General features: G+C 36.0%; 1 protein-coding gene across 1 annotated transcript in view; it reads left to right on the forward strand.

Moving 5' to 3' along the window:
- The first annotated feature begins 8,121 nt into the window (after nt 1–8,121).
- Nucleotides 8,122–26,826, forward strand: part of ASXL3 (ASXL transcriptional regulator 3) — a 229,573-nt gene continuing 210,868 nt past the window's right edge. The window contains exon 1 of the mRNA XM_036740756.1: nt 8,122–8,198. Coding sequence (XP_036596651.1) covers nt 8,143–8,198 — 56 coding nt within the window. The 5' untranslated portion in view covers nt 8,122–8,142. The remainder of the gene's footprint in view (nt 8,199–26,826) is intronic.

The following is a 26,826-nucleotide window of genomic DNA, read 5'->3' on the forward strand; positions in this document are numbered from 1 at the left end:
TCTATTTCTCCCACAATCCCTAAGAGATTCAATTTCCTCTAAAGCTTATTCACATGCCTTTAATTCTAAGAGATATTATCTTTTTTATATCACTTAAATTTCCTTTTTCTCTTTCTGCCTACTCCGTTATAGAGAGCCTTATAATGAAGAATATGAAACCTTGATTCCTCTAATCTGTGGCTCCCATTTTTACTTTGTCCTCCTTATTTTCTTCATTTTATATTTCCCCTTTGAACCTGTTGATTTATCTAAGCATCCTCCTTTGGTGTATCTTTCACAAGCCTGGAATCTGAATAGTAGGAAGGAATGTTATAGGATATACTCTTTTCCTCCATGTTTAATTTCCTCTGGCACCTGCCAGTGCTTTATATTTGACAGTCATTAAGTGCTTGCTATGTGCCAGGCCTTTTTAGTTACTGAGTTTATAAAGAAAAAAGTGAGAGTGGTCTTACCCTCAAGGAGTTTACTTTCTGAATGCAGAATGGATTAGAAATGTCCATAAAGTGCAAGAGAATGAGCAAATTAATGAAAAGTAATTAATGTGTTTATTATGTGTGAGGTGCTTTGTTGAGTGCTGGAGAGTTAGAGAGCCAGGTCAGAGAAGGAGGCTGGAGCAGAATTATGGCATGAAGACAGCAAGGGAGAAGACTAGTAGTGGTCTATCATAGTTTTACAGAAACCTTTAGTGCATTGTGGGCTGTGGAGGTAAGGGCTCTTTACTTTGTCGGTGCCGCAAGGTCTCTCAGCGTGAATAATGAAATTGCCTGCATTATTCAGATCCTCACTGCGTATTTCCTTTGAGCTAGAACCAGTTACTTCATTTTACATAATTATAACTTGGAATAGTGTGAATTTGAATACATGCAACCACATCACTCTATTGTTATGATGGGTCTGGCAGTGTTTATAGAAATACACTGACCATGTTTGGAATTGGAGTTTTTTATAATTGGGGAAGACAAAATTTGGTAAATAGGTGTAGGCAGGGAGAAAAGATGAATTTAAGGGATAATAAAGAAAGTTTGGCATGGAGGAAATAAGAAAAAAAGCTGCAAGAATCATACTTTGTTTTCTTTATGTTACAGTTAAGAGAATGAGATTGTTAAACCATGAGTTAGAATCCTAGAGTTTACCTAGACTAGCTTCTTCATTTTTCACATGAGGAAACTGATGCCAAGAGGTTTAGGGATTCAACCAAAGTAATTCAGTTAGTTGGTGGTGTAGCTGGGATTAGGACCCAGCTGTTTCTAGTGTCCCAGTGAGGGGGGAAATGTGTAACTAAGCCTGCTTAAGTTCGGGCAGTGAGTTTAACTAGAAACCTTTAGTATATGATATATAAACCCCAGGAAGCTTTTGACAGTTGGAAGATTGTGCCCAGGAAGCCAAACACATAAAAAGTTTTCCTCAAAAATAGGTATTTTTCTGGCAAACAGCATTAAAATGCATATAAATTTATTTGGGGAAATTTCACTGAAAATCAAATAACAATCTACTACAATGAATCTTTATATGGGGAGATTTAGATTTAAGCTTTAGTACAAAACCCTAACTATCCCTTTGCACAAATAATGTATGCAAACTATCCCTTTGTATAAATATGTTAGGAGTCTCTCAGTGTGGAATTTGGGCATCAGGTCCAGGGCCTAGATGCCTCAAAACTCTCACTATTTTTGAGTTTTTAGCAGTCTAGGAAAAGATCTTCCTCAGGGACGGTTGAAAGTGATCAGTTGTGAAGATAGCCAGTTCACAAGGATTGCTGAGACCTATAAGCACCCATAGTTAGTGCTTAATAAATGTCTTCTATTGATTCATTTGTTCAGCCATGAGTCTGAAGAAAAATCTCTCAGAGAGCAAAATAGAAAGCCCACAGTCTTAAAAAAAAATTTCCCTAGCTTTATTCCCCTCTTATTATCCCCTATAACTTCTATTCTGGCAAGGGGTCACCTTGCTTTGGCCCCAAGTCCTTGTAGCAGGGATCCTTATGTGATGTTTAGTGGCACCCATTTCTATTTGATACCACTGATCTAGGGAATATTGCAAAACTATTCAAGGTGGCCCATTCAGAGTTATCTTAAAGGTGACTGTTTAAAATATGTTGACCACTATGTAACTTAGAGATAAAAATTAGAAACTGCATCTTCCTTTCAACATTATTAGAAAGAATATTAGCAAAATCTTATATTTCTCTGTTATGCTAAAGTTTTTAAAGTGATATTTCCAGACTATCTCATTTGAGAAAAACTAATTTCAAAATTGATTTTGCTTTTTGATAAAAAAAGTTAAGTTTGTGTCCCCAAGCAAAAACATCAGAAAAGATTCCTTTATTCTTTGTAACCTATGAAGTGACATCTAATTCTGTTAAAATGTAAGGGAAACTTGGGCAGTATTTAACTGAAGTGAGTATTGTGTACAAATACAGTCAATCAAGTAATGAAGCTTTTATTAAGCACCTCCTATCTTCTAGGCACTAGGATACTATCTATCTATCTATCTATCTATCTATATATTACTTTCTAGGAGCATAGGTCGTGATTTAGGAACCTTAATTTCCTATAAAGGCAAGATGTTTATTTGGGGGTATTTTAAGCTTAGTAGCATTAATAAACCTAGACTTGTTTAATTCTAGCTTCTTAGCTAGGTAGCTCAGTGGATAAGAACACTGGATTTGGTGTCAGGAAGACCTCAGTTCAAATCTATCCTCATATAATTACTAGTTATGTGACCTTGGGCGAGTCACTGAATCTCTCATTGCCTTGTTTTCCTCAGGGATAATAATGATGGCACGTACCTCCCAGGGTTGTTATAGGGATAAAATTAAATAATATTTAATATTGCAAATGTTATATAAGTACTATTTTTGTTGTTATTCTTTCATTCATGGCATATAGACCTTTTGTAAATCTCAGAGTAGTGTGTGTGTATATGCATATGTATAGCGATTTCTTATTGTTAATGATAATTGCATTTGTAAACAATAAATTGATGAGGAGTAACTTAACGTCCAGGACAAAGGAAGTGATCAGTCTTCGTCTTAGGTCTTACGGTATTCTGTCCTTGTCAGATTACTCTAGATTATTGTGTTTAGTATTATGTCACCATTGCCATCACTAGTCAATCAGTAGTCATTTATTAAGTGCTTACTATGTGCCAGACACAGTGAATCATCTTAATTGCCATTATTATTATGAAGTGCCTCACATTAATGCTTTCCTTTGTTATTTACAAATCCCTATTTTTAGTAGTGATATTTTTAATTGTTTAAGATTTAAATAGCTAAACCCTCTAACTTGCTGACAAGTCAACATGTCTGCTAATGAGTATACATATTTTAGAGAAATTGAGAGTTTTTACCATCTATTTTCTTTGTTTCAATCCACACGTATTACTGACAACAATTAAACAAAAATTATACTCCTTAAAGGACCCTTGAAGAGTTCAAAATTATTTGGAGACTAAATAACTTAGTCCTATAGAATTGGCAGGTCAAAGAACTCATCAGAGGAACAATAGATAACTTCATTAAAAATAATGAGAATGAGATGACATACCAAAATTTATGGGATGTAGCCAAAGAAAACCTTAGGGGAAAACTCTTATCTCTAAATACTTTGTTAAGCAAAAGAGAAGAAAGAACAAATCAATTAATTGGGCATATAACTAAAAAATATATGAATATGTATATATCTATGTATATACAAGACATATGTAAATCAAATACATGGTAACCTTGGAGGGAGTGGTATTGGATAAGTGTTTCTGGGAGATAGGTTTCAGTCCCATAGTTGGATGGCTTCTGCAAGGATTCCTTCTATGAGACCCAGTCTATCACAGAATACAGAGATGGAAGGGGAAATGTAGTGAAATCTAGTACTGGCCAATGCTAGTGACCTTTCACCTGGAAATTGATGATAATTTCCAAAGATAGGAGCAGGTTATATTATCTCACCATTCATTATCCTTGTCTTTAAGAGTTGGTTCTATAAAGACTTCCCCCTTTTTTAGAACAGTGTTAGATTTTGACACCTGCTTAAAGGTAGAAAGGTGCAGGCTTGAAGGACAGAGCTAAAATAGTAAAGATACAAAATGTAAGTTTTGGAGCATAGGAAGGGAAGGAATGAAATGACAGCCCTTGCTTAAAAACAGGAGAGTTAGGGGGCTCTCAGTCACCGGAAGAGTGGTGTGGGACTCTGGGCAGCTGCCTCACCCCCCGCCCCGGCTTGTCAATCCAGATGTTGATGCTTTCCTGAATCGAAAGCCTGGAATCCCATTCTCCTGCCTCAGAAAAAGGACTACATTCAAGTTTTTTTATATCCTGTAAAAGTAGAATTACTCAGGGAAACATACAAGTTCTCATCCGTGGACTGTAACAGAATGGTCTATATTTCTTAGCTTTTATGTAGGACTGTGTAATGGGGCTAAAGAACAAATAAGCTTTTGTAGCCTTTCCATATGCCATAGTTATATAAATTGCTAGAGAAAAAAAAACAGGAGAGTTATTTGTTAAAAGAAAACATTTTAACTGAAGATTCCTGTTTAGGTAGTAATGGAGGTTAGTTTAAATTTTCTATTGGTATTATTGCTAGTAGGATAATAGATTTGGAAAGGCCCCAGAGGGCATTTTACAGAAGAGGAAACTGAAACCCGGAGAAGTTAAACGATTGCTTCTCTTAAGGTGTCTGTGAGGAACTTTGGAATTGATTGCATGACACGGGATACACTGGTGCAGGACTGCTTAGCATGGTGTACCCTCATCAGAGAAGGTGCTGTGCTCTATGAGCAAATCAGAATTGGAGTAACTCAAAAGAAATGTGAAAGGTGCAAATTTAGACTTCTCCACTTCAAATGTTCATATGGATTTGTGCCTGACCGGTTGTAGAGCATTCCGAGCTCATACTGGTCTGATCAGCCACATTTGGACACATTGTAACTTGACTCCAATATAGTGATGTCATTTTGTTCCTCTTTGAGAATGAAGGACAATAACCAATCAACATCAAGGAAGGATTTGAGACAGGATTCAAACTCAGGTCTTCATGACTGTATGTCCAGAGTTCCTGAGAAGTCAGATAACTTTTAAACTTGGAAATTGGAAAGGATCACATGCTCATAAAAAAAAAAATTTCCATAATCTTATCTAGAAAAGTAGTTAATGAGATCTCTAGGTTTACATCTGAACATGAATCTATTTCTGTTATCCTAAGTTCCATGTAACTTCTATTCCATTTTGTAACTACTATTTATGTTAAATTGGCCCGAGCAGTTACTGACCTGTTCTTAAGGAAACATCTGTGAGAATATAGACTAAGGTTGTTTTTGCTCCATTCTTGGCTTGGTTGCTTAACTGACCTTTAGCTTCATTCCTAACATCCACATCTTTATCATAGTTTCTTCTAGAATATAGCAGACCATAGGCAGGGAATGTACAATAAAAGAAAAAATCCTATAATTGAGAAAATGTACTCTGCATGATTAGAAGGAAAGGAACACTTTCCACTAGTTGTGTTCTGAGATATTAAGGGAATTCTACTATAAAGTTGCATTTCGTTGGATATATGAAACCTCAGTCCTTTGCAAGTCAAGAAATTCATGAAACAATGGACAATTGATCAGTCTGTGGCTTTCAGCCTAGTATTCTGCATCTTGTTATTGTCATTTTAGTCTGAATGTGATTGTATCATACTACAGTGTTTTTAAGAGCGTGGATGCCTTGTGGGTCCTGATTTTTGTCTCTGCCATGTTACACATTATTTTGATGGTTTTATTGTTTTGTTTTGTGAAGATTATCTTTCTCTATTCATGTGTTCTATTGTACCCACAACCAGTTCAGTGCAGCTTCCTTAGTGTATACTGTACCTCCTTTCCTCCTCCCTCTCCCCATCTTGTAGGAACTGGGCGGGTGGTGGCTTCTAGTGTTTTGTATAGCTTTATTATTTCCTTCCCCCTACTCATTTAGTTCATGCTGTAATACTTGGCACTTTTACTTCCTTTATAGAGTAGGATGTGATGTCATAGAGAAGGGGAAAGGGCTATCCAAATTCTCTCAATTGCTGGGAGGAGCTGCCCAGGTGTGCTGAGGGGCCTGTACTCAGGAAGAGAAACAGGGAGTCCTCCACAGTGAGTAACCCCACTTTCAAGTGCACCCAAGTTTCCTTTAAAGCTTTGTCCAGTACAGTGTAGTTTCCTCTTCTGCCCTTTCCAGTCGTACCCAATTTGCCCTTTGGAGTGTTACCAGTTCAGCTCAGTTTTTCTCCTTTCTCAACCCTTCCTCCACTGTTTTTCACCTTTTCCTATCCTACCCCACCCACCCCACCAGTTTCCCTTTTCCCTGCTTGTTTCCTTTTTGCAGTGTCTATTGACTTTCCTTCTATCCCTTTGGATTGAAGTTAGTGTTCTCCAGCCTTGTGTCTCAGTTGGACAAACCTTTTCCTTCAAGTCCTTGAATCTACAATGCCCTTTTAAAGTATCTTATAATTATGTACTGTCTTATTTCCAGTCCTTACTTTTAAAAAAAAAAATCTGTCTGCTTTTACATGTCTGTCTAGTTCTTTCCCCTTTCCCTCCATGGTCTAATCTTGTCCCCTTTTCAGCTCTAAACAGTTTCCTTGTTGCCTCTTTTTTTTTTTTTCAGTATTTTCCAGTTTACTCCTCTTCCGTATCCAGACATGCCTATGTTTCTTTTTTTACCCCTTTCTCAGCCTTCAGTTCAGCTCTCCACTGTCGTCTCCAGCCAGGACCAGTTTCGTTCGCCTCCCAGACCTTTCTAGTGCAGCCCATATTTCTACATTCTTCTTTAGAAGAACTGAAAAAAAGCAAATAGTAAGAAGGCTGATCTGCATTGGAAAATAATGTGGGGCAAGGACTATGGGTAAACTATCTGAACTGGAAAGGGAAGAACAGGAAAATTAAGTCAGGTTGTAAAGTAGCAGAGGAGGGTGGGGGAGGGGGGAGGGTAATCAAAAGGCTGGATAGTTTATTGGATGGACCATTATGTACTACTAAGCCTTTTTCCTTTAGGGACCTGTTTGGCATTCAGCCTACAGTAGTAGAGATCCAAACTAAGATTCTGATGGCTGCATTGTAGCCCTTGTGAAATGAATTGGAAGTCTTCCCAATTCTCAGCTGGCAGGAGTCCCTGTCAAAAAACCTGTTGTGTTAATTGTCAGTAGCTGTGACCCTGTTGGTTGTCTTAGTGGAGATGATGGTGAGAACATGGATGGAGATTAGACTCAATTCTTCCACCAAGATCTGGTCTCTCTAGGCCATATTGGTGAAACATCACAGGACCTGACCCTGCTATTTCTTGTTTGGGAGGAAATTGGTCCCTGGACAATGAAGGAGCTTGGTTTCTAGGGTTGGTGGTAGATTATCCCCTACATGTATAAATGGTGTCCTTTCCCACCCAGTTTTTAAAAGTAATCTAGAAAATGAATTAAGTAGAACTGAAAAAGGAGCAGGAAAAAAAATGGGACTTATATTTGCGAAACTGTATTGAGGTGGACTGAATGGGAAGAGGAGGGGGATTTTGCTTGTACTCAATTGGAAGAGGCAAAGGAGTTGGAAACTGAGCTGAACTGGAAAACACACTGTCATGAGTCATCTGGGCATCTTGTGTGCTGCTTTGACCATTTTTGACTACACTTTAAAAGTTATCTATTTTAAGCTAAAAAAAAAAAGTGAATTGAAACAAAAGCCATGAAGTCATCATTGACTAATATCTACTTCCTTGAGTAGTTAGTCTCAAGCTTTTGTCTTCCCAAGGTTATGGAACCACTAAGAATGTGCTTAAGGGTGATTTAAAAAAAAAAAGGAGTTCCTTCCCTCCCTCAACCAAATTTTAGCTATTACTGTTTGTTGAGTCAGTCTTTATTACCATATTATCCTTGGGTTTAACCCCTTTCAGTGTGTTTGCTACATTTTTTGGAAAAAATTTCCTCATATTTTATTGAAGTAGATGATGCCACAAATGTCCAAAAAGTCTCATTCTTGCTTTAGTCAGTGTCACAATAAAGTTCCCTTCCCTTTGATAATTTTTAAATGAAAATTGCATGATTACATTTAGTACTATTTATGTTAAATGACTTCACACAATAACCAATAAATTTTATTTCTTTGTAGGCATTAGAAAAACACCCCAACTCACCAATGACTGCAAAACAGATATTGGAAGTCATTCAAAAAGAAGGTTTAAAAGAAACAAGGTCAGTATTAATGTGTATAGAGTTTTTACTTTTATTGATTTATTAAAACTGCTGGTTCCCAAAGTGATAGGTGTGATCTAGATTCTAATAGAGTAAACCTGGAATTTCTTTTCTGATCATTCGCCTGGCTTCTGACTTAGGAACAGTCTGAGAAATTATATAAAATATGTTAGTAGAACAGCCATCTATATAAAGGAAGGATTGTTTGTCTAGAGTTAGCACCCTTTTAAAAATTACTCTTGTTTCTCTTTTTTTTTTCCCATAAAAGTTGTTAGTGTTTTTGAAAGTGAGTGGTGAAAATAGTTCTTTCTGGTTTAATAGGTGACACTGTGGAAATATATAGAAATGGAATTTCTTTGGATAAAATTTAGAATTCTAGAAAGAGAGTAGTATTGGGATAACTTGGTTAGTTTCAGACATCTTGTGATATAAGCATTCCTTCTGAGCTAGTACCTCTTGTAGTTTTTGACTTTGGTTGGTAAGTTGTGACTGGAGCCTTAATTGCTTGAAGAGAATGGAGTTGGCTGTTGAGGATGAAAATAACCATATTGTAGGCAAATAATAGGCCAGATTTTCAAAAAAGAGATTTTTGTGCATGTAGTTTTGTGCCTACAAGTAGATGTACATTTGGCAATTGTCATGTGGACAAAACAAGCAAACCTGCCAAGAGACCTTTTCAGGATTGTGACTATTGTGAGCAGTATTGAAATACAGCAGTTGAAAGGAATCAATATTCCTCTGGGATAGGTTTTCATTTAAAACAAGAAAAGAAGGGGTCACCTGTAATTTTGTAGGAGTGATAGCATCCTTTATTTATCTGCTTTGAATGCTGCTTTTGCAAAGTAAGATCAATAAGCTTTAAAATTTAGCTAAGTCTATGACAGTATGATCTGAAATTTCATCTTAATTGTTTCTGTATTTATCTATTTTGAAGAAATGCTCTGTGAGAATGTATCATGTTACTTTTTGCAAGCATTTCTCCAAAAGTGGAGGGAATAATGCAGGGTTGTACAGTTATTGACAATTAAATAACAATTCTTTTAAAGGCTATCTTGTTCTGGTAAGCTAGATATGTGTGTGTTGGCAGAGAATGGAATGGGGAGAACTAGAAATTCATTTTCCCCTTGCCACCTGTCAAAGCCCTGGAAATGTATGTGCCCTTAAGAAAGCATTGGAAATGTTTGTTCTGAAGCCAAAAAAAAAAGGGGGGGGGTAGGGGGAGGGAATTTCAGAAAATAAACTCCTGCTGAATATGGGCTTTGTGCCAAAAAGATCTGCCGACACAGACAAAAAGCCTCTCATTAAAGCAATCACTTGAAATTTGTTTATTAAGATACATTTCTCAACAGCAGTGAATATGCTACTTACTATCTGTTGTTCTTCACTGTGTGATATGAGACTACTACACCTTGGCTCTGAACTACATTATAATTAGTCTTGTTATTATGGCAACACCTCTTCACACTACTTAAGATGCTTGTCTTCTCAGAGTGGTGTGTTAAAGAGGTTGCAGTATAAATGTACATAATCAGAAATAATAAAAAAAAAAAAACTAAGACAGCCTTTTTAAAGAGTTCACTGAAACAGGAAATATAACACTACCTATCTCTCAAGTCACTCCTTCATCATGGCAGCAAAACTATTTTGTATCCAAATAAAAATTCTACAATTGTTAAACATACTGAAGAGCAAGCACAATAAGAAATAGAAGGAAAAAACACCTTAGGAATTCACGAATTAAAGATGTGAATTGAGGTGATGGGGAAGAGGTAATGATGAATGAGATCTTCTGTTATTGTCCTGTAAAATCAACTGACACATGTGCAAATAAGATCCGAAGTCAATTTAGTCTGGTGTGTGTCTGAGACCACTATTTTGCTACCTCATTTTTCAGGTACCACCAGGGAATATGATATACAATGTGATATTCTCAATCTGCAGTGGATTTGAAAACCAAACCAGAAAGGTTGTTAGGGATGTGTTTAAATTAAGAATAAGTGGACTCTGAGCAAGGACTTGAGAAGTTTTCTTGAATTAGTGTTTTGGCTTCATGACATCGAATTTGGCTGTTCAGAGGCTCTTTTTGCTTCTTTCTGAGTTCTTGGCTGTGTCCCAGGTTGTTGAATTTGCCAGATAAGAGAAATGTCACTATATATTTTTCTTTCAGAAAAGAGTTAAGTTTAGAAACAGTATTGTCATATGGTGGAACTTAACTGTGGAATTCTTAGGAGGTTATTAATGTTGCAATTTTCAGGAAGTCCAAGTATTTTGTCTGCTTGTTTTGTAAATGTAACAAAATCATTGGTATAAAAGGTAAGACCAATAGTCCTTCCTTGATTTAGTATATGTATAAATAAAAGATTTTCTAATTTTCAATAAGAGTTTCAAGGACCACCTGCAGAAACAACACCTCTAGACACAAGAACGTGTTTTATTCATGTTTTCTCCCTTTAGGAGTTGAACGCCACTCATTCCATTCATGTGTACTAGTGATTGCTAGTGCCTTATAATGACCTTGACTTGCCTTCTAAATTAGAAACTTTTTTAACAAAAGAGCATCACTAGTTTCAGTTTTTTTTTTAAATAAAATCCAAAAGATTGTCTTTTAAGTTTAGAAAAATATACAGCAACTTTGGTTGAGTTCCATGTAATAGATGTATTCTGAGATTCTCCACTGATTTCTGGGAATTGAAAAGCTATTGTAAGGTCGATTTGTTTTCTAACACCAAAGCTTCTGGTGTAAAACTTCCTACTTGAAATAGCAAACATACCAACTTTTAGAATGTGGCTTTTGTGTGTGTGTATATGCGCATGCTTAATGTTTGGAATAGTGGCACTGTTGTTTGATTTAGAAATGAAACATTAGGCATTTGATACCAACCATTCCACTACAAATTCTTAACTAATTATGTACTTTTCTTTTTTGAAGTGATAATTAATCAGCAAGCATTTATTAAGCACTTATTATGTTCATACCAAGGACTGGGTTTCTCAAAAATTCATCTTCTGTATATTGCCAGGTGTTTAGATTTAACAGAATTTATTGATGAATACAGCAGTGTGTTTCAGTCATGTTTTGGCACTTTAATGTTGAAACAATGCTTACCATGTGGATTGTGCTGTTCTTAATATGATGATACTCTTTTAACCTTTTATCAGAATGTGAGTGATTTCTGATGGAACTAACTTAATATTAGTATTCACAGTGCACGTTTAGGTAAAGGGATATGATGTGCTTCTTGTTTCATTTCTTGGCATAAATTTCAGGTGACAGAAGGATTATAGTGAAAGGTACCTTTGATTAGGGAGCCATATATGCACTTTGACCTTGCGTCATCATTTTCCAGTTGGAGTGAATGGCATTTGCCAGGGGCCTGCTGCTTTAAAGTGGCATGAGAATGGTCAGTCTTAGTGAACAGGGTATTTGGAGCACTTTTCAAGTAGAAAGAGCTGTATAATGGAAAATGTTGCATGTTGGCAATTAAAAAATGCTTATTCATCCCACCTCCATGTTGTTTGTAAACATGAAAATTTGAAGTTCCTGCAGAGAGAGATATTTGGCCAAATACTCAACATTTTCACCAGCACCTAAGTGGTACAGTGGATAGAGTCCCTGGCCTGGAATCAGGAAGGCCTGAGATCAAATTCTGCCTCAAGACACTTCCTAACTGGGTGACCTTGCACAAGTCACTCAACTTCTGTCTCAGTTTCCTCATCTATAAAATGGGGATAAAAATAGCACCTGCCTCTTGGAACCAAAAGAGATAATTTTTAAATGCTTTACAAACCTTAAAGTGCATTCATTATATGAGTGTTAGCCAGATATTTTCTTAGGAAGTTGGCATGATCTGCTCCTGTGGAATATATTCCTGTCTGTAGCTTTTAGAAATTAGGAGTGAGTGTGGTTTGTGTTAAGATCTTAACAAGGGAAGGAAATTCACTTTATCTTACAAGTAAGGGATTGCTATGTATCCAGATGCTCTTGCCCAACAGTGCTTCACTGCCATTACAAACACCATTGTTTATCATAACATGGATAATGATCTCCTATTTTATAAAGAATGTGTAAAGAGAGTAGTAACTTAAATGTAGCTGCAGGAATGCCAGATAGTGTGTTATATTGAAAAGATTGTTTTTTTTTTTTTAAAGAGTTAGAGAACCTGGGTTCAAATCCTGACTCTGCTACTTCATACCTGGTGTGACCTTGGATAAGACACTGAACTTTTTTGGGCCTAGTAAGTGTATGAGACCAGGTATTTTGGACTCCAGGTCCAGCACTCTATCCACTATACCACCTAGCTGCTTGTAATTGTTTTTCATTGTTCTCAAGATGGTCAGATATCATAAATGATCAGTGTTATTTCCATCATCATTGAGACAGACCGTTCTTAATTTTTTTTTTTAATGCTACAGAGCATGCAATTGACAATTCTGGATTTGGAGATTATTTAAATAGCATTGTCTGCTTGCTCTTTCTTTGAAAATCTGTAGGAGAAATTTCTTTTTAGACATTTGTCTTAGTATTTTTTTTGTCTTCTCTTTAATGCCATAATTTGCTTTCACTAAGATCCACAGTGAATAGTATTGGTATCATTTTTTACATGCTTTACTTTTCTAGGGGGAAGGGGCCATGGCATTACCATATATAGTGACAAATAGTACTATTTCTTAACAACCCAGTTCCTAATTTGTGCAGTAAGAGATGATGCATTCCTACTGGCAAGATATTTTGAGTGGAGATAAGATATAAAAGTATGTAATTTGTTTCAAAATTCTTACCTTCAAATGTTAGTATCTTTTATTTCAAAATAGTAGAGTCTGAAAGTATTCTACTATTTCAGGATTATAAATATTAGCTCATAATTTATCTCTTTTTACCAGTGATTATAGCTCATTTTCTTCGTGGTAAGAAAAAAAAGTGTAAAATAAACTGTTGGGAATCAAATTCATGAGAATAATTGGGTTTCTAAGTTGGAGCACATTCATTATCTTTGCCCAAGCAATCTTGAGTAGCTGAACATACGTTGCTTTTACATGATAGAAATGTTAGGTTCCATTGAAGAATATTTTTTGAGATTGAATATTAGGATGTGGGGAGCATCTTTTATGGTTGATAAGCAAACTTGGACATTCTGGATAGACATTTCAGACATTCTTTATGTTTAAGTAAATAAACATTTGTTAAGCACATCATATGAAAGTTCTTGTTAGGTAATGGATACAAGGAAAGAAGCACAAGAGTCATTGCCCTAGGAGAATGACACATGTACACAGATAAGTAAAGTAAAGGCAGAGAGAGCTCTAACAATTGTTGCCAAGATCAAACTCTTTGTAAATTATTGCTCTCACAGCCATTGGTTTAATTTTCTTGAAATAATTTCTCTTTCTCTCCTTCCTCCCTTTCTCCCCCCCCCTTTTTTCTTCTCTCCCCTCTCTCCATCTTCCCTCTTCTTCTCCCTCTGCCCTTTCCTTCTCCATCTTCCCTCCCCCTCTCCTCCTCCTCCCTCTCCTCTCTTCTTTCTCCATTTTTTTGAGCTTAAATCAGGTTACCCTTCCTTAGGTAGCCTGGTGGTCTCTGAGGGTTTACCTTAGAGTGGATACTCTAGCTTTAGACCTATTGCATCTGAGACTTCCTGAACTCAAGCGATCCACCAGCCAGCCTCCTTTTTTGCCCCCAGCAGTAGGGACTATAGGTGTGTGACACTCTATCCAACTGAAAGAGTATCATATAAGTGGTCACCAGAACCTGTTTGTAATTTTTTATCAAAATGATTAGTAATGCATGAAAATGCATGACTGAAAATTTTGCTTCAGCAGCATTTGACATGGAAAACTGAAGGAAACTTACTGAAAGCCTTCTGAAGAACAGATAATCTTTTGTTTTGTCCTTACATGGATTTTTAGTTAGGTAATGCACTTTTACTCAGGGAAGGTCAGATTGGTCTTATGAAGTGAGGAAGAGGTGCTCAGATAGAAACCCTCAATCATATATCTGTTGCCAGGAACGTCCAGTGATCTGGAAAGGCTGGAAAAATAACCTAGTATTATTGCTGGATGGAAATCCTGAATTTGGAGCTTTTGGTTTCATTTTGAAGAATATTACTGAGAGCATTTCTAGTGCAGTGTTGTGTCCCTTGTCTGTGCTCACAATATGCTTCTTCTTGTATACTCTACTCCACAAAATACTTTGAAAAGAGTTATGACCGTAAATAATTTGAACCTATCATTACATATCCACATTAAATTTACTTAGATTTGAGTTTTAGCCTTTGGTAAAAATAATTTTAGTGACTATATATAATTCTCAGGGCATCTAGTTTACTTTTAAGGCATACATTATAAGTGTGAAATGGCAGTATTTCCTCATACATCTTTTTATTCTGTCAAGCTTTTTAAAAAAATTATTTCAAATAGTTGAACAAAGAAAGCAATTTGGTTGTTTCAGTGTTGTCAAGATACGGATGTAATTTATTTCAGCAATACTCTGCACTCTATAAATATTTCAGTGCATGGCTAGAACCAAAAATGGATATGGAATTGTAGTATGTGTGATGTGAGGCTATCTGAGATCAGATACAGGTAAAACATGTTGACAAGGCATATAGGAACAGGCATTAAGCAACATGATTTTATTTAATTGTTAAAGTGTTTTTCTCTCCCCTCTGTTACTTTTTTCTTTTTTTTAATAGCTTGTTCCCTGAGTTGCTGAAAGCCTAAGTAATTTTAATTTTATTCTATTCTATCTTGAGTTTGAAATCAGAATTCAAATGCAAAGCGATAATATGCTGACATGGAAACTTCCTTTTATAGATCGTTCTGTTTCAGAGGGTATTAAATTGTGTTCTCTTTTGTTAAGCTAATATTTGTATAAGTTACTTTACTCTTGAAAAAATGAATGAACTAACTCATTCCTTTTGATGCCGTTCACAAAATGCAATTAACATATAATCTACACTTATCAAGGTGAGTTTAATGGCCCCAAAAGAAAAATCACATTGTTATTTGTTTATTAGAAAATGTTTAGTAAATAGTTAATTTATTAGTGTTTTTACTTTTATTAACCATTTAGTAAGTGTTCACGCAATGTTAGTTTTTGTGTCATGTATGTAAGGCATTAATTGTACTCTTGAGATGTTTATTTCAGACTGAAAATTAATATCAACAATTGTCTTATTAATGCAGTTATACTCTATTAATACAGTTATACTAGTAAGACAGTTAACATAAGACAGTTCTGCCTTATGACAGAATACTACTGCTAGGTGCTCTGTAAGGTTGCAAAAGAAGTAAATAACATACTATTTTTCCCCCCAAAATTTAAAATTTAAAGAAACATATGAAATTGGTTATAATCATAGTATCTTAGAGTTGGTGGGGGCTTTAGAGATGAATAAATGAAGAGGCACATTTATGTGCCAAGAATGCTAGGCATATGAGCACAAAAGTGAGGATAGTCCTTGCCTGTTGGGCACTTACATTTTAATGGGGGGGAGGATGGGGGCTTAGATACATAGGGAGTGTCCAGAGATGGATATTTTGGTTTGGAAAATTAAAATAAAGGTGGGTGGAGCCCAAGGCAATTAGATTGACAACACACGGTTCTACATAATTTTGAGTTCCAGATTTTCTTCCCTCTCCCCACCTCCCTCCCCAAGATGGCATGGAATCCCATATAACTTCCACGTATAACTTTGAATTGAATTAATTTGCACACTAGTCAAGTTGTGGAGAAGAATTATGACCAATGGAATGAATCATGAGAAAGAAGAAACAGAACAAAAAAAAAACAACCCAAAAACAAAAGCAAACAGGTTTTGTGTATAATGGTTGTGTATAATGTTCTCCTGGCACTGCTCCACTCACTTAGCATTATGTTGTGTAGGTTTTTCCAGGATGTTATGAAGTCCGTATCATCCCCATTTCTTATAGCACAATAGTATTCCATTACCTTCATATACCACGGTTTGTTCAGCCATTCCCCGATTGATGGGCATCCCTTTGATTTCCAATTCTTAGCTACTACAAAGAGAGCCACTATAAATATTTTTGTACATATGGGTCCTTTTCCCTTGTTCATATCCTTTGACTATCAACTGGGGAATGGCTCTTATTTTTATAAATTTGGCTTAGTTCTTTATATATTTGAGAAATGACACCTTCATTAGAGAAACTTTTTAAAAATGTTATTTATTTTTTTAAAATTTATTTTTTATTTTAAGTTTACAACACTCAGTTCCACAAGTTTTTGAGTTCCAAATTTTCTCCCTTCCCAATGAATTTTGTTAGCCATTTTTTTTCTAGCTCTGTAAAATAATTATTTGGTAGTTTAATTGGGTTGGCACTGAATGAGTAAATTAACTTAGGTAGAATTGTTGTCATTTTTATTATTGGTTCAGCCTACCCTGGAACTTTCATTGTTTTATTTTTTTTCTCAAATTGTTTTTTCCAATTACATGTAAAAAATGTTAATATTTTGTGTCTTTTTTGTCCAAATTTTCATTTCTAAATTCTCTTTCTTGTCTCCCCTTCATTGCAAAGGCAAGAAGTTTGATATAGGTTATGTATGAGCAGTTACGCAAAACATTTCTGTATTAGTTATATTATGAAAGAAAAAACAGAACCTTGCCCCCCCCCCCAAAAAAAAATTAAAGTATGCTTTGATCTGCATTCAGACTCCATCACTTCTTTCTCTGGTGGTGAATAGCATTTTTCATCGTGAGTTCTTTGGAATTGTCGTGGATCACCATATTGCTGAAAATAACATTTGATTGTTGTACAGTATTGTTGTTACTATGTACAGCGTTCTCCTGGTTCTGCTCACATATCTTTGTATCAGTTTATGTAAGTCTTTCCAGGTTTTTCTGAAAGCATTCTGCTTGTCATTTCTTATAGCACAATAGTATTCCATCACAATCATATACCACAACTTGTTTAACCATTTCCCAATTGCTAGACATTTTCTCAATTTCTATTTTTTAGCCACCACAAAAAGATGCTAAAAATTTTTTTGTATATATAGTTCCTTTAAAAAAAAAATTCTGGGATACAGACCTAGTAGTACTATTGCTGGGTCTAAGGGCATATACATTATTATAGCCTTTTGGGCATAGTGGATCTTTCATTCTTAAGGAAGTGCCCAGACCAGCCATTTTCACTCCTATTCTGCCTCAACTCCTTAATTCCATGACATGCTTCTTCATCATGTTCCTGTCTAATGTTTTTTCTTCCTTACCCCAGATATTCAGCTTTTTAAAAAAGTGTTATTTTTTCCCCATTCCCCTTAGGATATCAGCTTCTTGGGAGCATGAACTATTTTTTTTTTGCCTTATATTTATATTACCAGGACTTACTGTAGCACCTGGCAAAAACTAAGTTCTAAATAAATGCTTTCTGATGTCTCTTTTTGATTTCCAGTACTAGGAGCCCCCTACTTCACAAAGAAGTTCAATTTGTGAACAGATCTTATTCTTAAAAGGTTATTTCTTGTGTTGATCCAAAAATCTGCTTTGCTGTAATTGCTTTTTTTTTCCAATTTGTTAACATTTTTATTTAAACTTTTAAGTTTCAAATTCTATTCTTCCTGAGGTGATAAACAATCAGATATAGGTTATACATGTGCAATTATGTAAAACATTTACATATTAGTCATTTTTGTATAGAAGATTTTAAAGAAAAAATTGAAAGAAGGTGAAAAGATAGCAGGCTTCAGTCTGTATTCAATCAATATCACTTCTTTCTCTGGAGGTGGATAGCATGCTTCATCATTAGTCCTTTGGAATTGTCTTGGATCATCATATTGCTGAGAATAGCTAAGTCATTCATAATTCTTCATCAAACAGTATTGCTGTTACTGTGTACAACATTCTCCTGGTTCTGCTCACTTCATTTTGCATCAGTTTATGTAAATCCAGGTTTTTCTGAAATTACTATGCTTATCAGTTCTGCCTTTTGGGACAAGATATTCTTTCTTCCATGTGACAGCTATTTGAATACTTAAATAAAATTATCAAATATCTCTCTTTCTCCCCTTTTCTCCACCCCCCAATTTTTGCCTATCTACTAGGGCAAAATATTCCCGTGTCCTTTAGCTTTTTTTATATGACACAGTTTTCACATCCTTCAGCATATTTTTTTTATCTCTTAGAACATTCTAGTTTGTTAATGTCTGTCTTAAATTTTAATAGCTGCACTAAAAGGTTAACCAGATATGTCATTTGACTGACTTAGAATCTAGTGCAACTTTTACCGAAAGATTTGGACAGTTTTACTTCTCTTAATGCAATCTGAGGTTGCATTCATTATTTTTACTACCTACTACAAACTTGTCTCATGTTGAGCTTATGGTTTCTAAAACCCATAGAATTTTTCCACCATAACTGTTGTTGGTTCAGGTGCCTCCTTGCCCCACCCCCATCTTGTACTTAATGCAATTGATTGTTTGAATCTGTCAAATTTGACATTTATTTCTGTTAAATTTTATTTTCTAAAGTTTTATTACATTCCCCCTTCCTACCCCACTCCCCATCAGTGGTTTCTTGAATCGTAATAATGTCAACTGTCTTCCAACTTTGTGTCATCCATAAGTATGTTGTTTTGGGGGATTTTCATCTTAATTGTTGATTAGAACAAATATGCCACTGGGCACTTTGTTCCAGATTAAGACAGGTCCTTTGATATTCAAATTTTAAATCTGGAAAGGACTTTAGAGTTTGTTTAACAAATTCATTTTGCAGATGAAGAAGTTGAGGTTAAATGAGTTGGCTTATGCTACCCAACTGCTTCATGGAAGAGCTGTGATTAGAACTCAGGACTTTTTTCTATATATTAGTTCAGTCTTCTTCCCAGGAAAAAGTAAATATGGTCACTTCACTAGCTGCTAGTCCATTTAACCATACTTTCATATGACTATTTTTCTATTTATCCACAAAAATTTCCTTAAAGACTGTAAAATTCCTTGCTGAAATTTGAATATGGTATACTTACAGTATTCTTGATATACCTGCCCACAAATCCTGTGAAAAACACAAAGTGTTTGGAAAAGCTTTTTTAAAAAATAAATTTTTATTGCTATTTTTTGTTTTTATATTGCCTACATTTCTCCCTGTGTCCTTCTCCTCTTTCCTCTGAGAGAGCCATGCCACATAATAAAGAATAATTTTTGAAAAGAAAAAAGAAGAGGAAGAAAAAACAATAAGCAAAAATAGTACATTGAAAAAAAGATCTGAAAATATATGCAGGGTTACACCACAGCTGTGGACTGTGTACACCTTTTCAGAGGACTGGGAAGAAGTGTCTTGTGATATCTCTTCTTTGGGTCTATGTTAGTTCTTTGCAGTTTTGCAAGATTTAGTTTCATTTTTGTGTATGTGTGTCTATTGTTCTTTCCATTAATACTGTTTTAGTCATTATATATGTTATTTTCTTGAACAACATAAGCATTGGGCCACTTGTTTAATAAAGCTCTACTTAACTCTGCAAGATCAGATATTTTTCTGATTTCTTCATATACGTTGCTTCTTATGATTCCATTACATTAATATACCACAATTTGTTTAACCATTCCCCAGTTGATGACTTTGTTTCTAGTTCTTTGCTGCCATAAAAATTGCTGCTATAAATATTTTGTTATTTTGGGGAATTTTTTTTTTCAATGACCTCCTTGAAATATATATGCCTAGCAGTAGAATCTTCTGGATGAAAGGATTTAGATGTTTTAGTCACTTTTTTTTGTATAATTCCAAATTGTTTTCCAAAATTGTGGTACTGATTCATAGCTCTACCAACATGACCCCTCCTGCCTATCTTCTCATAACTCCTCCAACTTTGGCTATTTCCATTTTTGTTATTTTTGCAAATTTACTGGGTGTGAAGTGAAAGCTCTGGGTTGTTTTGATTTTTTGCAGTTTATCTAATAGTGATTTGGAACATTTGTTCATATGATTGTTGATGGTTTGTAATTCTTCTTTAGAAAAATGTTCATAATCCTTTAACAGAGAATCTATTGGGGATAGTTTTTGTCCTTTTTCACATGTTAATTGTCTATATATCTTGGCTATCAAGCCCTTTATCTGAGAAATTTGATACAGAATCTTTGCTCATTCCACTGACTGCTTCCCTTCTTAACCTAGATACATCAGTTTTGTTTGTTCAGAAGCTTTTCAATTTCACATAATCAGAATTATCTACTTTTTCTTTTGTAATTACCTCTATCCATTTTTTTTGGTTAAGAATCTGTCTCTTAACCATTGTTGTGAAGTGTACATGATCTCTGTTGACCACTTCCAGTTTATCCTGTTGTTTTCATGTTGTCTCCATTAGATTGTGAGCTCTTTGAGAGGAGGGACTGTTTTTTGCCTTTCTTTTCATTTCCATTGTTTAGCACAGTGCCTGGCATATAGTAGGCACTTAATAAATGTTTCTTGACCAACCAACTAATTTGCTTCTCTTCTAATTGTTTTTAGGATATGATTTCTAATACTCAGGTCATGTAGTCATTTAGAATTTATTATAAAATGTGGAATAAGGTGTTGGTCTAAACCTAATTTATTTCTGTCTGATTTCCCATTTTCCCACCAGTTTTTAATTATATAGGGAATTCTTTTTTAGCTAATTCATCTTTTCTGGTTTATTGAATACTGGGTTATAGAGTCCCATGATTTCTGATTCTCCTTTGTTTAGTCTGTTCCATTTATCTACTTCTCTATTTTTTAACCAATACTGAGTGGTTTTGAGAGGCCCTTCTACCACCGAATTGAGATGTCCCCCATTATTTCTCTCTGTTTCATTCTCTTCACTTTCTTGTTGAGGAGAGCCCCCAGGAATTATTTTCCCTTCAACGTGTTCCATATTTATTAGGGTACATCACGTATTCTCTTCATTCTTCTACCCCTCCTCTCTGTTTTTATCCATTTCCCCAATCCGATTCTTCATTTTAGTTGCACAAAATACCCAGATTCACATCTGTGTGCTTGTGGAGGAGGGAGTTGTTTCGGATCTGTTCCTCCCTCTTCATTTTTTTTTCTTTAAATTTCACCTTTACCTTTTATCATTTTGCATACTTTTAGAAAGAAGTCTCTTAGTGGTACCTCTCATCATTTCTTTTATTTTTAACTTTATGGTTACCTGTCTCTTCCTTAGTTTATTATGCTTTCCTTGGTGGTTAGTTGTATTTAGCTTTCTTATGTTTCTTTTTCTTGATATGTTTACTAGTCAAATTATCTGCTCATGTCTTTTTTTTTTTTAAGGAACACTTCACATGGCATTATTTTATTGAAAGTTCATCTTTTGAATTGATGATGATATCAGGATATGTGTCATTTTGGGTTGAAGCTTGAGCTCTTTTGCTTTTTGAAATGTGTCATTCCATTCCATTCCCTGCTGCTATTAAAATCTCCTTTACTTTATATTTGAAGGTCTTTGTCCTAGTTGCTTGAAGAATTTATTGTCTTTGGAATTTAGGCATTCTGTGTCTTGTGCTGGCCATAAATTCTACTGTGATCCTTTTTAGCTTCTTTAAAGGTTCTAATTTTTCTCTTCAACCATTCAGGAACATCTTACAGTGGTTTTGTTGCTCTCTTGGGAATACACAGGATTCTGTTTTTCATAAGGTGTTATTGGTTCATTATCCTTTATCTTGCAATATTTGTTTAGAGACATCTAAAGTCATTTAGATGTTTTGGTAGCTTTCTTCTCTCCTGTCTTAATAGTTTCCCTTTTGACTTACCTGCTTGTGCTATATAGGTTTTTAACTGTTTTTTTTTCTGCACCCCTAATATTTGGTGGTTTTAGTCTTTTTTCCCTTCCTCGTTCACTCCTCGTGTAATGGCAAGTCCCTAGTGGACTGTACCTCAAAATTGTATCAACCTCATTCTGCATTGGGGAATTAATTTTTCATTAACCTTGGCACCTGCCCCAATTGACTCAACCTAACTGGATACCAATTCCATTTTCTCAGGTCCTGGTCTAGTCCTGTATGTATCCTGGCACCTTTCTCCAATTTCCTTGGTTATTTAGTTCTCTGTCAGAATGCTGTCGCCCATTTCCCCATACTTCCCCTTCCCTTTGCAAGAGTGTGGGCACAGTTGAGGTTTTCTGTTTGTTGCTGTAGAATGGTAAGTTGAGGGCAGGGTATGCTGGCAGAGATAGCAGCTGCAGCAAGGAAATTAAGTGGATCCCAGAGCACAAACTGCTTTGTCAAATTGTGTGCCCTGTTGCTCAGCGAATAGTTGGGGATTAATATTTTCTGTTGTTAATTCTTAGCTTCTTGGTGTCTTGACCCTATAGAGGTAGCTGTAATTACTCTGCCACTGGCATATCATTACTTTTTTTGGAGAAATTACTATTATTTTCTGAGAGTAATGACTGGAGAAAATGTCTGGTTTTCTGTCTTGTTGGTTATATGAACTGAACTTCCATAACATGCTCTTAAACTGCCTCCTGGCTCATAGTTATCACTGCTTTTTTTTGTTTCTTATGTCCCTACCAAATACTATATAAGAATGCTTTTTAGAAACTTGCTGGGGAATCATATTTCAAGCTCATTATCCTGTAGTTTTTAGAATATCCCTTGGAATCCCCCTGTTACAGAACTGGTACATTTCCCCTTTCATAGTCATTTTGCAGTGTTCCCATTTACCTGATTTTTAAAGATTGTTTTGGTTCTGTGATTATACCTACAAATTCTTTTAGTTTGCAGGTATATAATTCGATAATTCTTGTGGGTCTGGAGTTCTAAATTAATTTAAAAGACCTAAATTTATTTTTACTATCTTTTTACCACTCTTGGGCTTTCCTCCTTTCTTAACTACTTCCTTTTGGTGGTCATTCTTAATCAGTACTCATTCAGAATGGCATAGTGGAAACAATGGTCTAGGAATCAGTTCTGACATCTACTAATTGCATGACATTGGATACTTAATCTCATTCAGTTTTGATTACCTAATCTCTAATATGAATATGTTGCAATTGATGCAATTAGATAGGAAGTTGTTTAGGAGATAGGAACTAGAAACTAGACCTGTGATTTCATTGGTACAGGGAACTCTCAGATGATGTAACTCTCCTTACCAATGCAGGTCAGCATCTTTTTTGTAGCTCATAATTTTAGAAAGTTACCTAGCATACTAAGATGTTAAGTGATTTGGCTAGAGTTAGAAAGCTAGTATGTGTCAAAGGCAGAACTTGACTTTTCAGACCTTCCTGGTTCTGAGTTCACGTCTCTCATGCCATGTTGTTTCTCACCAGCAAACAGAGGTTACATCTGAAGCTGGATTTGAACTCATGTTTTCTTGATGCCCGATCCAGCATTCTAACCACTTAGCCACCTAGCTGCCTCATGCTTACCTGTGTGCAAAATTCTATAACCCACTCATGCCCACCATTTGTCCCTCTATTGTTTCTTATAATTTCAGCTTTTTGGAGGCTATGGAACTTTATGGCCCATAGCCATATAACATTACTAGAAGAAAATTGATGTTAAAAAAGGGGTCCTTCAGGGAGAAACCCAGGATTACCCAAAGCATATAATTTCTGAAGGATGAGACTGCCGACTCTCTTTTGTGACAAATGAAAAATCCAAGAGACAGAGTTTCCAGGTAAATAATAATGAGTTTATTAATTATGCCTAGCAAATAATAAACTGAGGTCAGTAGTACTCTCAGAAACCAAAGAGGAACCTTGGGGGCCACCAAAGACAAACTTTGTTTATTCAATATTTAATTAACCTATTAGATTAGATATTAATTTAAATTCAATATTTAAATAACCTTGGAGAGTGGGTATTCCTGACTGGAGGAAATCAACTATGATTTAGTGAGACAATGAATATAATAGTGACAGGTGAGCATATTCTAATGAGGGTTTGGGTGGGTGGTTGGGGGTGGGTGGGAAAGAACTGTGACTCTGATCCTATCATTCTTTGAACTCATCTCCACTCAGACATATTCACCCCTGGCAAAGGGATCCACCTCTACCTAGATCACTTATGTACTTGAACAATGAGTGACAATTCACCTAGATAAGATACCCTTTACTCAGAAATAAGCCCTCCCAGTTGGGTGGGATTCTGCCAGAGATTGAGGATAATATTCTTAATCTTATCATCAACCCTGTCCTTCAGAGGCTGCCTTGAATGAGAAAATAAGAAGTGGACAAACCCAGGATTTCTCCCCCCATATTAATAATTGATTATTAATAATCACTTCTCTCACTTTCTCAAATCTGGACCACGTTGACTGTGCATTAAAGATACGTTTTTTTGGTGGACCAGCTCTGTATGTTTCCTTGTGTGTATTTTTCTCTCCTTTGACCACTGCTTATGAGAGCGAGGTTGAAGTGTGGGCTGCTCCCTATAGCCCCTCCTCTTTTTTTTTTTTCCCATAGATGGCTTGATTATGTGAGGTGGTTTTGCCTAACCTTCCTTTCCCTCCTCCCTCGCCCATTCATTCCTCTTTCCTTCTTTGAAGATCATCATTACATGAAAGAACCACTCCCAGACCCTGTCTAATTAGACTATGTGATGTCTATGACCCTTGATGATAACTGGGTTTTGAGGTATACATGTATCGTCTCGCCTTATTTGAATGTATGAATTTGAATTAGTCCCCTTGTCATTATTCATTCATGTTTACCTTTTCACATTTCTCTTCACATCAAATTTTCTATGCATCTTATTTCTTTAAAAGCCCTTTATAAAAATCACAGTACTCACTTTTGCTCTAAGCCTGTATTGTTTGCTGTCTAGAATATCATATTCCAAGTTCTCTGCTGATTTATGTTGGTTGCTTCTAAGTCATGTGTGATTCTAACTGTGGTTCCTCGGTACTTGAATTCTTTTGTTCTGGCTGCTTTCAGTATTTTTTCATTGACCTATAGAAGCTCTGGCTTTTGGCTATGATTAGGGGAGTTTTAATTTAAGATTTCTTTTGGGAGGTGACCAGTAGATTCATTCTATTTCTACTTTGCCCTCTGATTGTAAATGATCTAGCCATTAAATTTTTTTTTTAAAGATTTCCTGAAATGTGATGTTCAGTCCTTTTTTCTTCATCATAGTGTTTGGAAGTCCAGTGATTCTTAGATTTTTTCCCCTTTAGTCTGTTTTCCAGGTCAGTTGTTTTTATTATGAGATACCTTAGAATTTTTTCTATTTTTCTTTTCAGTTTTTTGACTTTATTTTACTATTTCTCATCTCATCGAGCCATTGACTACTACTTGATTCATTCTGATTTTCAGGGAGTCTGTTGTTTGGCTGAGGGTTTCTTTTTTAAATGCTATTATGCCAATCCATTAACTACTTTGGTTACTACTGCTGATTCCATTCCTACTACTACCACTACTTCTAGACTCTTAAGTTCCATGAGGTCAAGGTTCGTGTTTTATCTAAGTATTATATCTCTTTAAGTGCCTGAAGTACTCTGCTTTCATAATCAATGTTTAATAAATATTGGATTGAATTTATTTATCTGTAACCTAGGAGCATAAAGCAGTCTGCTTCTGTTGCTTATTTTTGTTGGTGAGGACTTTACACTTCCAGGTGCCTTCTACCTTCCATCGGTGCTCTAGAAACTGTACTTTAGTTCTCTCGTGCCCCTCCCATTTGTATTTCAGCTAGAGGTGTGTGAAAATGGTGTGGACCACCTGGATATGCTGGGTTGGATAAATGTAATAGATTAGAATGTCTTCCAAATAGACAATAATCCTGTCGTTTAGTTGGTTCTGGAAAGATATGATTCATGATAGGGTCATGTATAACAGGTATATTAGGAAGGCAGAATTTATGATTTCAAAGAGAATCTCATATGTGCCTGAAAGGTTCGGAACTGCAGGATATAAGGAATTCTCTAGGCAGAAGGCAGGAGAACTAAAGCATGTATTTATACTCCACAGCAACAAGCCCACAAACCAGTGTCCCCATTTTGATATTTTCATCAAAAGCTTCCAGGCCCAATAAGTCCGCCTCACAAGGGTAACCAGGAGGCCACAGAGAAGCGAGATAGCATAAGGCAAAATCGTATACATGCTTCCCCTCTACGGTAAGAAGATTACCCACTGGCCTTCAGTCCTGGCTCAGCACTCCTCGCTCCACGTGGGTCAGCTCTGCTACCGGCAGCTCAGCTTTGGCTGTAGGCGTCTCTGGCTGCAACCGGAAAAGGAAAAGGGGTCTTCAAACTGTCCTCTCCCCTCTTATAGAGTTTTTGACATCACCAAGCGCCGCCTGAATGACCAGGGCCGATTGGTTCTTGACTTGGTCCCTCCCCCTAGCATAGACCAGGTTACACCTCCCCTCAGCCAGCCCCATGACTCATCACACAGGAAGTTCTCTGATTCCTGGCATGGTCGCTGGGCTTCCTGCCCTGGAAGAGCAAGCCCCAGTGTCCAGGGAAGCTCAATGAGGTAAGCTGAGTCATTCAGAGAAAACAAAGGCCATTCTGGTTACAACAGGACAGGTATTATTGTGGCCAGATGGCACTGTTTATCGAAGGAGCCGGTGTGGTATAATGGAAAGAGTGCTCAACACTTTCTAGTTATGTAATTTTGGGCAAGTTCCTTGGCCCCTCTTAATCATAGTTTCCTTAGCAATAAAATGGGGGTGCCTGAAATGCTGCCTGCAGAGTACTGAGGAAGAGCACTT

Source organism: Trichosurus vulpecula, chromosome 1 (assembly GCF_011100635.1).
Source record: "Trichosurus vulpecula isolate mTriVul1 chromosome 1, mTriVul1.pri, whole genome shotgun sequence".
Taxonomy (NCBI): Eukaryota; Metazoa; Chordata; class Mammalia; order Diprotodontia; family Phalangeridae; genus Trichosurus; species Trichosurus vulpecula.